The sequence below is a fragment of the Lissotriton helveticus genome, chromosome 10 (assembly GCF_964261635.1).
Source record: "Lissotriton helveticus chromosome 10, aLisHel1.1, whole genome shotgun sequence".
NCBI classification, from domain to species: Eukaryota; Metazoa; Chordata; class Amphibia; order Caudata; family Salamandridae; genus Lissotriton; species Lissotriton helveticus.
In genome coordinates this window covers 778,234,375-778,247,704 of record NC_136071.1, presented here as the reverse complement: position 1 = coordinate 778,247,704, position 13,330 = coordinate 778,234,375, and the positions used below count along the sequence as shown (strand labels likewise).

General features: G+C 51.3%; 1 protein-coding gene across 2 annotated transcripts in view; it reads right to left on the bottom strand.

Annotated features, from left to right (window-relative positions):
* LOC144784513 (integrin beta-1-like) overlaps positions 1-13,330 on the bottom strand; it is a 423,772-nt gene that overhangs the window by 208,525 nt on the left and 201,917 nt on the right. For both annotated transcript variants that reach the window (XM_078663338.1, XM_078663337.1), the window contains exon 7: positions 5,136-5,291. In XM_078663338.1, the coding sequence (XP_078519464.1) occupies positions 5,136-5,291 (156 nt within the window). The remainder of the gene's footprint in view (positions 1-5,135; positions 5,292-13,330) is intronic.

Here is a 13,330-nt window from a genome sequence, read left to right as displayed (position 1 = left end):
TAGCCCCCCACTGGGAATCACACAAAGGTAAGAGGACAACCGAGCCCATCACAGCCAGAAGTATATATGCCAGACAGAACAACGCCTCAGCAAGAAGGCAGGAAGAAGAAGAAAGAATCACCCAGGCCCTCGAAGGAAAAACTGGCCAATCGCCCTCAGGGACAGACAGCGCCCGACGAGGCACAAGGAACCCAAAGAACCCCTAGTGAGGAGAGGTGAAACGGAAAGCAGGGGCTCACTGGAAGAAAGGCTAACACACCCCAGCCTCAAGCAGCGGACAAGGCAAGGACGGCTGCCCCGCTAAAGGCGCAAGGAAAGGAACAATGGCGCAGAAGAACATCAGGTCGGCACCGGCAACACAGCCAGCAACAGACAACACCACGGAATGGTGTACCAGACGCCAGCCGAAGACAGAGGCCGGGCAGGCCAAGAGGGGCCCGGACACTCCCCAAGGGAGGGGCCCGCACACACGAGCCACAAAAGAAGTGGAACCAGGCAGAGCTACGACGCAAGGTCACAGACAGGCCAGCGACACAGCTACGCCTGAGGAGGACAGACCAGGGCGCAACGCAAGCCATTACAAGCCATCAGCAAGAGGATCGCACCTGCGACCTACCGTGACGCCACGGAGAGCAGCGGCCCGAAGGCTACCACACCTCCCCAGCACATATCAGAGCTATATAATAGGTGCCAGAACCCCACATAGGCCAAGGTACGTCCCAAAACATGGGAACCCACTTGGGAAAAAACTTTCAGCAGCAGAGGACAAACAGAAAAGACCTGCGGAGGGCCCGCAGACGGCTTGACCAATCAGCCAACATCACACAGAAGACCTAATCTCAGGCCATCACAGTTTACCAAAAACCAAACACCACAAGTCGAAAATGGGCCGGACCAGCAGCCAACAGCACCATAGTCCTAACAAAAAGGGCTCGAAGGCGCATTAATCACCACTGAGAACACCTCCCGGAAGAGGAAGAGGAGGAGGAGGAGGAAGCCCCGCCAGGAACCTCTGTCCGCAGGGGCATGGAACAGAGCGCCATCAAAAAGAAGGTCCACCAGCCATTCCCGAATGTTCTCCGGGAACACACTATCCCGAAACCAGGCACGTCGACGCAGGGTGATCGCCAAAGCCATGGCACGACTAAGCACCTCCGAAATGTCCAGAGCGGAACGAAGAATAAACGTCACCAGCTCCCGGCCATCGATACGCGGTGCCTCCAATCAACACAGGCACCCTCCTGAAAAACGGCTGACAAAATTCCGAAAGAATTCCACAAGCAAGAAGTGGCCCTGGTCAAAACACAAAGTGTTCAGGGCCAGTAAGAGTGCACTGGTGGAGGCAAAGATATTGCGCCCCCAGGAATCCAGCCAGCAGGCCTCCCGTGACGGGGGAGACAACATTGACGGCAGGGAGGGAAAAACAGTCTGCAAAAGAAGGCCCCTGATAGAGGGGTGGAGGGAAAGACACAGGATCACTCTGCGCAGGATGGTGGCGGTGCAGAAGGTGTTGAGGCACCGGGTCCCCTGTAGCGGGACAGCCCCAAGCCCCCAAAAGAGAAGAATGGAGCGAAGCTTCGAAGGGAAGCAGCAGCTCCCTACTACCAGAGCCCTGAAGGAGGACCTCCAGAAGGTGATCCGCAGGGAACTGGGCAGCCGGATCGCCCATGCGCAAAATTCCAGCAGCCGCGGGAACAGCGCGAGCAGAGGCAGCACCCGCCACCGTAGGGCCCTGCGGTGGAGAAAGCAGCTCCTCTGTGGGCGACGGCTGCAAGCTACGGCGGCCGTCCCCCAGACCAACCGGAGGAAGGAAAGGCCAAGTCAGGAAGAAGGTTGGCTGAGGAGTGTGGAACCTGCGCTGTCTCTGGCAAAGGCCGCGGTGACGGCGGAGAGCCTCCTTAGAAGAAGTCGGGGAAAAAGCCACGATGCGGCAGCCCGTCTCCGTAGAGGACAAAACCAGCAAGCGTCGAACCTCTTGAGAAGAGGAGGCGTCCGAAGACGAGTCAACGACACGACGCCGGCCTGGCACCGTAGAGTCCGCGACCGGAGTCAGGTTAATGTCGACCCGCGCTGAAGGGGACGCCGGAACGACCTCGGCCACAACGTGCGGCGCAGGAGACTGAAGCTGGGCCGGAGCCAGGGTGGTAAAGAACGGCACCAAAAAGACATCGACTCGACCTCAGACGAGGCAGCTGCCTGCGTGGAGGGACGAGGGGGCCCCGGGGACATGCCCCGACCCCAAGCCAGCCACTGCGGCACCGCTAGGGCCAGCAGCCACCACCAGCGCCTGAGAGGCGTCACCTCAGCCTCGGACAAGGCTGCCGCCTGCCCAGAGGACAGAGGGGGGCTCGGGGACACGCCCTGAGCCAGGGCAACCTCCCTCAACACTACAAGGACCCGCGCGGGGTTTGCGGAGAGGCCGAGGCACTGTGGTCTGAAGGAGGGAACCCCGCAGGGCCGCACCCCAACGGCACCACATCTTCCAAAACTGGATCCGAACCAGCCGGGGCCGAAGCCAACGGCGACGCCCCAGAAGTCCTCGCACGCGGCAAGGGATACGCAGACCTCCCAGGAGGGGAAGGAGGAGAAGGAGAAGCCAACGAGGCCTGCAAGGCAGTCGCAGAGGCCTCCATCTGGGCTCTAGTCGTCCTGCGCCGGGGAACTGCGAATACAGTGACGACACGCAGGCCGCACCACCCGCGGAGAGCACACGCCCCCAACGGGCCAGAAACTAGCCCTCGGGACAAGCTGCAACACTTACCAACAGGTGAGCGACGCTCTTGCGGCCTGGGAGGAGGACGATGCCGGAAACGGAGGTTCTTGAACTCATCCGCGGGGGACTGACACAGTGACGATGCCGACCTAGACATTCGCGCCAAAAGGAGTTTCATCCGGCGCTCCCGCCGGGACTTTGATTTCATCTGCTGACACGCCTCACAATCTGTAGAATCGTGGTGCAGATCCCGTCGCCGACATCTGGGGCGCGCAAGACGAGCACGTCTTAAAGCCCGTAGGCATTCGCACACTGTTCCCAGAAATACGTTTCAGAAACAAAAAGGGAAGCCCTGAAACAGGACGGGAAGACAAACTTGATCCGCGTTACACACGGAAAAGGAGTAAAACTGACATAGGGGCGCCAGGTGGGACTTATGTATCCTCGCGGACACGGAGGACGTCAGAGCGGAGTCACGTGGTGCCGTCCTCCCCCCGGCGCGCAGGGATGCTGTGGCAAAAAGTTTTCCAGATCCAGTCTCACGCCTGGGGATAATTCTACGTTAAGGAATCTGCGGCTAGTAGTCTTTATCAGATTGTAATTTTATGCGGTGCATTTAGCGGTGTGTGTATTAAAGTACTTTTTATATCTTATCCGACACCTTTAGCAGTTTGCCAGGCTCTTGTAATAAAAAAAGGTCCTTAAAAATGAATGCATACGCACTCTTTAGCCATTTGTCTGCTTCAGTGTCTGCTTCAGTGTCATTCCCATTCGGTTTCCTCACATGACCGCATATAACATTGGGCAATACGTTTTTTACTCTCTCGCCCTCTGTCTACATTTTGCTTAAACACATGTGCACATCACCCTGAAAATGAGTGCACTTCTTTGCCAAGGCTTGTGCGACAGTCACTTTAGTTTCACATTTTCCCCTTTTACAGATACCCCTCGTTTCTTACAGACTTTTTTTATAGGTCAAGCCTAGCGGCCGCACGCATGCACTGCTCGCTCTGTGAGGCATTCAGTAGTCGAGTATGCTGTGGAAACCTCACCTACTCTCCTCCCATATTTTTCATTGGCTGGTGTCATTGTCCATGGTAAATGCTGGCTTCAGATTGATAATGAGGTTGTTAGTCCCTCCTTTTTACCGCCCTGTTACTATTTGTTACCAACTCAAACTCATGAGGACTGGATCTTTTACTTGTGGCGTTACACAGTCTCCTTCCTAAGTCGGTAAGCACTATTTAAAAAAAAAAAAATTGCAGGGCGGTCCGCTTTTACATCAGCGGCCGCGCTTGTTTATTTAATTAATTTGCCGCACGGGCCGAAAAGGAGCATTTCTACTCATTAATCTAATAAGCATTTGCAATGCAATAGGTCTCGCATTTACGCAAGTTTGATCTATTCGCATTGCAGATAACGCCTTTAATTTTTGTTTTAGGTTTTAAAACAAACAAAAGGCTTTGTCATTTACAATGTCAATAGCTTAAACGTGCGTAAATGCGAGACCTATTGCATTGCAAATGCTTGTTATAAATTGGTGTTGGATTTTTATTGTGTGTGGTCTCTTAATTATTTACTGAATTGGTGTTTTTAAATGCTTCACATACCGGTTAAGATTGCCTACTCACAGCCAAGCTACCAAGGGTTAAGCATGGGACCTATTCTGAGCCCTACAGCGTGTTAGTGGTATTGTTGCCAGTGGTAAATGCATATCTGCCACTACTAATAATCCAATTTACAACATCTGGAAACCAATTTTCTTCTGACTAGAAGTGATAAGTGCCACATGCAATCACAAATCCAAGTTATTTGATGGATGACAATCCAAGGTTTGCACATAAAAGTTCGTAATCTATTGGACCATCTTGTTCACACTTGCCCATGTGCTCATTTGAAGAAACCCACAACAGTACCACAACCATGGGGCCTCCAACCAGAAATCACCCCACAACCACTCGGTCTCTAAGCCTCAACCATACGTGGGAGGATTGACCAGGGGCTATCAAAATAGGGCACACCTCAGCGCACCTTACAAGGCAGAATGCATCCCTCTACTGCACCATGAATGTTCACAAAGAACACACCTTCAAGGGGCGAGTCATTTGTAAGGTAAATTCTAATTAAAAATGGAAACTAAAACCTGTACAGGAAGACCTATGATTTTGCAAGCAACGATTGAGAAACAATAGGGGGATGGAACCTATTTGTACGTAATTTAGAGGGCTTACAGTAGACTTAAAACATCGCTCCCTCGCGCTTTAAATATACTGGATAGCTCAATAACTTTTTAACACCACAGTTGAAGTTATGCTTCAGCATTAAATAAATAAGCCAACGCATGCATTTTATGAAATCCCTCTGTTCTCATCTCAGTTATTCAGGTCAGAACATAAAACATAAAATTTAGGGCATCACTCACGTAATAATGGCTCATTGTGTACATATTGTTTTCCAGGTGACATCTGCCATCATTTGGTAAAACAATTCCACCAAGTTTCCCATCGCCAGCAAAATGAAAACCAGCATCAGTGGAAAATACCAACAAACGAGTAACATTTCTCCAACCAATTTGTTCCTATGAAGAAAATAATAAAATATTTACATTTTGTTGAATTAACAAATATCAAACAAACAAGTTTAACACAAAAAAAACCATTATTCAAAACAAGTAAATTCACTTTACTGAGAACAAAATATTATCCATTATAAAACAAATCACACACATTCAAACTCATGTGGACAAATCCACAACAATATTTTATTTTGTACAGTACATCATATATTACACAGTACATTAAGTGCCTCTCTTTCACGCTAATGTTCAATGTAGTTGAGCTTATATAGCGCACAGCTACCCGCAGTGGGTTTCCCGGCGCTTGCTTAGGGAACCCTTCCTGGTATTCCCATGTGAGATAGCAGGGTATCCACAAGGTGAAAGTCAGGCATCCCGCCGCGAGGGGCTGTTGTGGAGATTAAGCAAGCTATTGCCCTGAGTCGCAGAGTGTGAACCCGCGAGTCGAGGAGGCACCGGGGCGAGAATTATCGAGTCCGTGGAATTTTTTTAGCCCAAGACCCGCCGAGGCGGGGAATTGAACCCTGGCCCAGGACCGATCTCAGCTTCCGGGTCTGCTGCCTCTAACCCCTGAGCCACACTTCTCCACAATGGGGAGCATACTCCAATATTTTAAGGACAAACCCAAAGTGCAGCTGTTATTTTACAAGCAATATTCAGGCCCCTTTACGTTACGTACATTAAACATCAAGAATCTGTTACGTTACAAGATGGGCCAGACTTTAACCTTCTGTGATAACTTAACCCAGTTGCCCACAGACTGGGTGCAGATTGATTTCTTTCATGATGGTCCAGCAAGAGTTGGGAGAGACCACGATGTAGAACACTAAATATAATGCCTATGCAGGGAAAGCAGTTTGCATTTCAATCTGTACTTCAGTCAATGTACAGTCTGAATGGATCTTTCTCAAACCATAGCATGGACACGTGGTTGGAGCCGGAAACACATCAGATATGCACATGAATTTAGACACATCGCACAAGTTACTTACCTTCGGTAACGACATATCTGTAAGAAACAGTAGTTGGTATTAGATTCCTTACCTTAGAATATCCCCAGGCGTCAGACTGAATCCGGAAACGTTTGCGCAGCAGTACCCTTGCGCGTCGGTAGGCGTCGTCTGCGGCTCCACGTCCGTCTTCGGCGCCGGGATGACGTCGCCGGAGTACTTAGAGGCCGCCCTCGCACGCTGACGTCAGTTCTTATACACAGCTTTTCCGCGCCAGAAACGCAGAGCCATGATAAAAACCAACACTGGTGCCATGAAATTAGGGCCCTGAAAGGGGATGACCTTAACCCTAGATATCGGTTCGCAGAACGTGGAGGATGGGTGAGGCAGTAAGGAATCTAATACTAACTACTGTTTCTTACAGATATATCGTTACCGAAGGTAAGTAACTTGTGCATCTGAAAAAAAACGGTTAGTATTAGATTCCTTACCTTAGAATAGATACCCCAGCAATACCAACCCCGGTGGTGGGTCTGCGAACCAATGATCACACCAGAAAGTCCTGGAGGACGGAACGGCCAAAGAAGCCACCCCTCCGGACTTAGCTGTCCAGGCAGTAGTGTCTTGCGAACGTGTGCAGAGAAGCCCACGTAGCTGCCTGACAGATGTCCCAGGGCAGTAGTAGCTGCTGTGGTCAGAGTGGAATGGGCCCTCAGCCCAACAGGAGGCTCCTTCTTAGCCAAAGAATAGCATGCCTTGATGCACAACACGACCCACCGAGAGATGGTCCGTTTGTGCACCGCCCGCCCCTTCTTGGCGCCCACGTAACCAACAAAGAGTTGGTCATCCACCCGGAACTGGCGGGTGCGATCCAGATAGTATGACAGCGCACGTTTTGGGTCTAGACGGTGGAGCCGCTCTTCCTCTTTTAGAGGGATACGGAGGCGGAAAGAAGGTGGGCAAAGTGATGGACTGTCCGATGTGGAAGGCTGTGACTACCTTAGGCAGGAAAGAGGGTCTTGTCCTCAACACAACCTTGTCCGGATGGACAGAAAGGAACGGAGGTTTAGAGGAAAGAGCCTGGAGCTCACTCACTCTCCTGGCAGAGGTGATGGCAACCAAGAAAGCAGTCTTAAGTGTAAGAAGACGGAGAGGACAGTTATGAAGCGGCTCAAAAGGAGCGCACATCAGGTAAGTTAGTACCAGGTTCAAGTCCCACTGGGGCATCACGAAAGGAACAGGGGGGGAACATATGAGTGATGCCCTTCAAAAATCTGTTAACAAATCGGGGACTTGAACAAAGAAGGCTGATCAGGTAGCCTCATGAAGGCGGAAAGGGCAGAAAGGTAGCCCTTGATAGTGCCCAGAGCAGAGCCCTGCTGGGCAAGAGAAAGAAGGAAGAGGATAACCTCACAAAGGGGGGCAGAGAGTGGATCCACAGCCTTTGCTGTGCACCATGCCACAAATCTGTTCCACCTGCAGGCGTATACCGACTTTATGGAGGGACGCCTGGCTGCCAGAATCACATTACAAACTTCAGGAGGCAAGTCAAATGGCCTTAACTGCCGCCGCTCAATCTCCAAGCTTGTAGGTGGAGACTGGACAGGTTCGGGTGAAGGACCGTCCGCTGCTGCTGCGACAGAAGGTCCTCCTGAAGAGGCAGACGAATCGGGGGATCGACAGACATGCCGAGTAGCTCTGGATACCAATATCTTCGTGCCCAGTCCGGAGCCACAAGGATAACTTGGGTCCGGTCGCGCCTGATCTTCTTCAGCACTCTGGGCAGAAGTGGTATAGGCGGAAAGGCGTACAACAGACCGCAGCTCCACTCGCGACGAAAAGCGTCTCCGCGCGAGTGCCGCCTTGGAAATTCCAACACGCAGAACTGATGACATTGCGCGTTCTCTTCTGTGGCGAATAGATCTAACCAAGGCTCTCCCCACTGCTGAAAGAGGCCTTGCGCCATGTCCGATTTCAGACGCCATTCGTGATTCATCATGCACCGACGGCTGAGTTAGTCCGCCCTGGCGTTCAGGGAACCTGCCAGGTGTTGAACCACCAGGGTCTCGCCCTGATGTCCCAGCCACTGCCAGAGGCGCAGACCATCCTGGCATAAGGTCCACGACCCCACCCGCCCTGTTTGTTGCAGTACCACATGGCGGTGGTGTTGTCCGTGAACACCTGCACTACACTCCCCCGGACAGAGGGGAGGAATGCCTTCAGTGCAAGCCGGATCGCCCACAGCTCCAGAAGGTTGATATGGAGCTGGGACTCCGCCGGAGACCAGAGGCCTCTGATCTCCATCTCTCCCATGTGGCCTCCCCAGCCCTGGAGGGACGCGTCCGTCACAACTACGTGCTCCGGTTGGGGTAGGGAGAGGGATCTGCTGCTGACCCATTCGCGGTCTGTGAGCCACCACTGCAACTGTCTTGCAGTGCCCTCCGAGATCAAGACGTGGTCGGACAAGTTGCCCTGATGCTAGGCCTACAGAAACATCAGGTCCCACTGCAGAGCTCGCATCCGCCGCTGGGCGTGATGCACCAGAAGGATGCAGGAGGCCATCCGCCCCAGAAGCCGCAGCGTCAACCTGACAGACTCGGGATAACGGCTGAAAGATCTGAATCAGAGCCTGAATATCCCAAACACGCTGTTCGGGAGGATAAACCCAAAACTGCGCCGAGTCTAGAACCGCTCCGATGAAGAGGAGCTTCTGAGAGGGACACAGGTGTGACTTTGGCTCATTGATAGAGAACCCCAGCAGGTGCAGGAGGTCGGCCGTAGTCTGGAGGTGGCTGACGACTGTCTGGGGCTAGCCCGCCTTCATCAACCAGTCGTCAAGGTAGGGGAAGAATGAAACCCCATACCTGCGCAGATAAACTGCAACCACCGCCATCACTTTCGTGAACACCCGTGGGGCGCTGATAAGGCTGACGGGGGGCATGGTAAACTGAAAGTGCTCGTGGCCTACCATGAACCTCAGGTCATGCCGGTGTGCCGGCAGGGCGAGGATGTGAAAATAAGCGTCCTGCAAGTCCAACGCTACCATCCAGTCTCCGGGGTCCAGGGCAGCTAAGACCTGAGCCAGTGTCAGCATCTTGAACTTCTCCTTCCGGAGGAAAACGTTGACGTTCCGAAGGTCCAAGATAGGGCGTAGGCCCCCTTCGCCCTTCTTGGGTACCAGAAAGTAGTGGGAGTAACAACCACACCCTACTTCTGGCCCAGGAACGCGCTCCATGGTCCCCTTGGCCAAGAGGGCCGTAACTTCCTCTTGTAGAAGTTTCAAGTGATCCCCTGACACGCGGTGGTACTTTGGTGGCATGGCTGGAGGGGACGCCTCGAAGGTGAGGGAGTAGTCCCTTCGGACGATTTGCAGCACCCACCTGTCCGATGTGACAGTGTGCCAGTGGTGGTGATGGCGGACCCTGCCCCCCCACTGGCGTCACATGGGCTGAAAGCACGGACTAGGAGGGTTTTGAGGCGGATGCTGCAGGGGCAGGTGTGGACTGGCCTCGCCGTTGTCCCCGACCGCCGCCACGGCGGTTTCCACGTCCGCCACCGCGCTGGATGGTAGTCTGCGGCCCGTGGCTGGCAGGACGTGTGGGGGGCCCCCCTTCCTTGGCCACGAAAGGGGCGAAAGGCAGCCGTTTGCTGGCGCGGGCCGAGAGGCCCAAGGACTTGGCCGTAGCCCTGGAGTCCTTAAAGCGCTCAAGCGCATGGTCTGCCTTGTCGCCAAAGAGGTGACGGCCATCAAACGGCATGTCCATAAGGGTGTTTTGGACATCAGCCGAAAAGTTGGAGGACCTCAACCAGGCGTGGCGACGAATCGCCACCGTCGTTGCCATCGCTCTGCCCAGTGAGTCCGTGGTATCCAGCCCACACCGGATGGAATACCGTGCTGCATCTCGACCCTCCGCAAGGGCTTGGGCGAGTTTAGTCCGGGCCTCCTCCGGACATTGTGGCAGCACGTCCGCGACCGTGTCCCACAGAGAGTGGGTGTAACGGCCCAAGAGGCATGCGGAGTTGACTGACCGCAATCCCAAATTTAGGGAGGAGAATACCTTCTTCCCGTATTGCTCATACCTCTTGGATTCCCGATGATGGACGGAATGTTGCACAATGGCAAAACATTCACCCCCAGTCACAGATCTGGGTGTAATCCATCGTTATTTTGCTCACCAAGCCACCCCAGTTCAGAAACCGGTCCTAGGATGCTCGATTCCGGACCAGGGAAGACATGGCTTGCCAGTTCGGGCTGGACTGTTCCCATGAGGCTTAGGGTCAAGACTGATTTGCAAATGGCCATCTCTGAACTGGGGTGGCGTGGTGAGCAAAACAACGATGGATTAAACCCAGATCTGTGGCTGGGGGCTGAATGTTTTGCCAATGTGCAACACTCCGTCCATCATCTTGTGTGTTTTGTAAGACTCATCCCACTGTCTTTGGGCAGGATTGCTTTAACACTCCTTAAGTTCAGGTGGTGTCAAATTTAGGGGAAAAAAAACTTTTGACATGGTCACCCCCATGTTTTGCCTGGTATCCGATGGAATTTTGATGGAAGTGCTCTGAGTTCCTGCTATACAGGTCCCCGTCTCCAGATCTTTCCCTAAAACTGTACAATTGTTCCCACAATTGGCAATACCATTAGCGCCCCTTTGTAAGTCCCTAGTAATTGGTACCCCTGGTATCTAGGGCAAGGAGACTAAAGAGGGTCCCTAAGAGCTGCAGCATGTATTATGCCACCCCAAGGGACCCCCTCAGCACCAACATGCACACTGCCATTGCAGGTATTCATAAGCCGCCCCCAACAGCAGGCCTTACAGCCCTAAGGCAGGGTGCACTATACATGTGTGGACATTTCTGCAGGAGCAGATATTCCCCAGTGATGTCCAAGTAGATTCTTAGATATTTCAAGTGAACAGGGAATTTCAATTAAAAACTACAAGTTTCTGTAGTGAAAAGATATTCTTAGAGTCCTCCAATATTGCTGGATTGAGCTAGGGACTATAAACCTAGTTGGTCCATATTTTTATCTCGCCATGTGAACTTAAACGGTTGCAATTTATTTATCTCCCATGCCATATTAAATGCTAGAAATTCAAATGCTTCTTACCAGGACTCAATAGCACTAGTCAACTGGACCAAGAAAGTTCTTATAATTCCTCAACAAAATACTGCTGGGATCAAGGCAATTTAGTATATGGCAGAAAGGAGTTACCTTGCTAGATTAAATCTGCTTTAGCCAATAGTGTCATTTCCTAATCTGCAGTATGCCCACCACACACCTTGCATGGTTGAAGTTGAGCCCAAGTTGGTATGACCACTTCCGAAGATGCAATTTTGAGAAAAACACTTCCAGCATTCCAGCATTCCAGAGCCAAAGCATGCTACAGGTTCAAGTTTGTTCATAAAAGTTAAAGTTTATTTTATTTATGTTACGGAACTCCAAATAGTTCCACACAAAACATTAGCTGGACAGACACACACACACTCCGACACACACACACTCAAGAGACACACACTCAAGACACACAGACAGACAGACAGACGCACACAGACAGACAGAAGCATTTCATTAGGCAATACATACAGTGAATGTAGTGTATCTAAAGCAGACAGTACAGATAACTGAACATATAGGTCTCAGCCATTTTCGACGGTATAATAACAGGGCTGGACAAACTAAGAGAACATGGTTCAGATCTTGGGAGACCATTTCGACTTAGGCTACATTCAGCTGAGATTCCTTACCATTTGCCCAAAAGGCAATTAAGCAGAAGCATACCTTGCCTCAAAAGAATCCAGAACGGTCTCAACCATGCGGCTACCACCAGTATCTGTTGCAGTAGTTTGAAGGAATATGCTACTTACCAGTATGCATCTGTTCTTGGCATGTAGGGCTGCTGATATTCATATCTTGTGCATAGATCGCCACCTAGTGTTGGGTCCGGATGATTGCACATTGTTGTCCTGGAAGAGTCTTCGAAGTATCACGAGACTACAGTGCGCATGGGCATCCTCTCCATCCTCAGATTGTTTTTCGCCATTGTGGCAGGGATAGAGTATGATACAGTAAGTGATGTCCATGCTAGAGATTAATTCTGAGTGCTACAGCTGCAACAGGCAGCGGGGAGGAGGGAGGGCGATATGAATATCAGCAGCCCTACATGCCAAGAACAGATGCATACTGGTAAGTAGCATATTCCGTTCGAGGCATGTGGGCTGCTGAATTCATATCTTGTGCATAGAATGTATAGCAGTCTCCCTTTTAGCGGAGGTTGCCCGTGCCAGCTGCAGCAGTCTGAAAAAGAGTCTTGAGAACAGCCTGTCCTACAGCCGCTTGCTGTTTGGAGTGTACATCTACGCAGTAGTGTTTGGTAAATGTATGTATGGTAGTCCATGTGGCTGCTCTACATAGGTCTTCTAGAGGAATGTTTCCTAGGAAAGCCATGGATGCCCCTTATTTGCGTGTTGAATGCGCTCTTGGGGGTACTGTTAATGTGCGTTTAGATTTCTGATAACAAATTTGTATGCACTTAACAATCCATCTGGCTATACCGGATTTGGAAATGGGGTTGCCTTTGTGCTGTGGTGAAAAGGCAACAAACAGTTGCTTAGTTTTTCTGAAAAGTTTTGTCCTGCCGATATAGTACAAGAGAGCTCTTTTAACGTCTAAGGTATGTAGAGCTCTTTCTGCCACTGAATCTGGATTTGGGAAGAACAGTGGCAGTTCTATAGCTTGATTGATGTGAAACTGGGATACCACCTTTGGCATAAATTTAGGGTTTGTTCGTAGCACAACCCTATTTGCGTGAATTTGTATGAATGGCTCCTGAATAGTTAGAGCTTGCAGCTCACTAACTCTTCTAAGGGATGTAATCGCCACTAGAAAGGCCACTTTCCACGTTAGGAACTGTATCTCACACAAGTGTAGAGGTTCAAAAGGGGGTCCCATTAGTCTGGTGAGAACTACGTTCAAGTTCCAGACAGGTGAAGGTGGGTGTCTAGGAGGAATTACTCGTTTGAGTCCCTCCATGAAAGCTTTAATAGCAGGCACTCTGAAGAGGGAAAGGTGCTGCCTGTTCTGAAGATAAG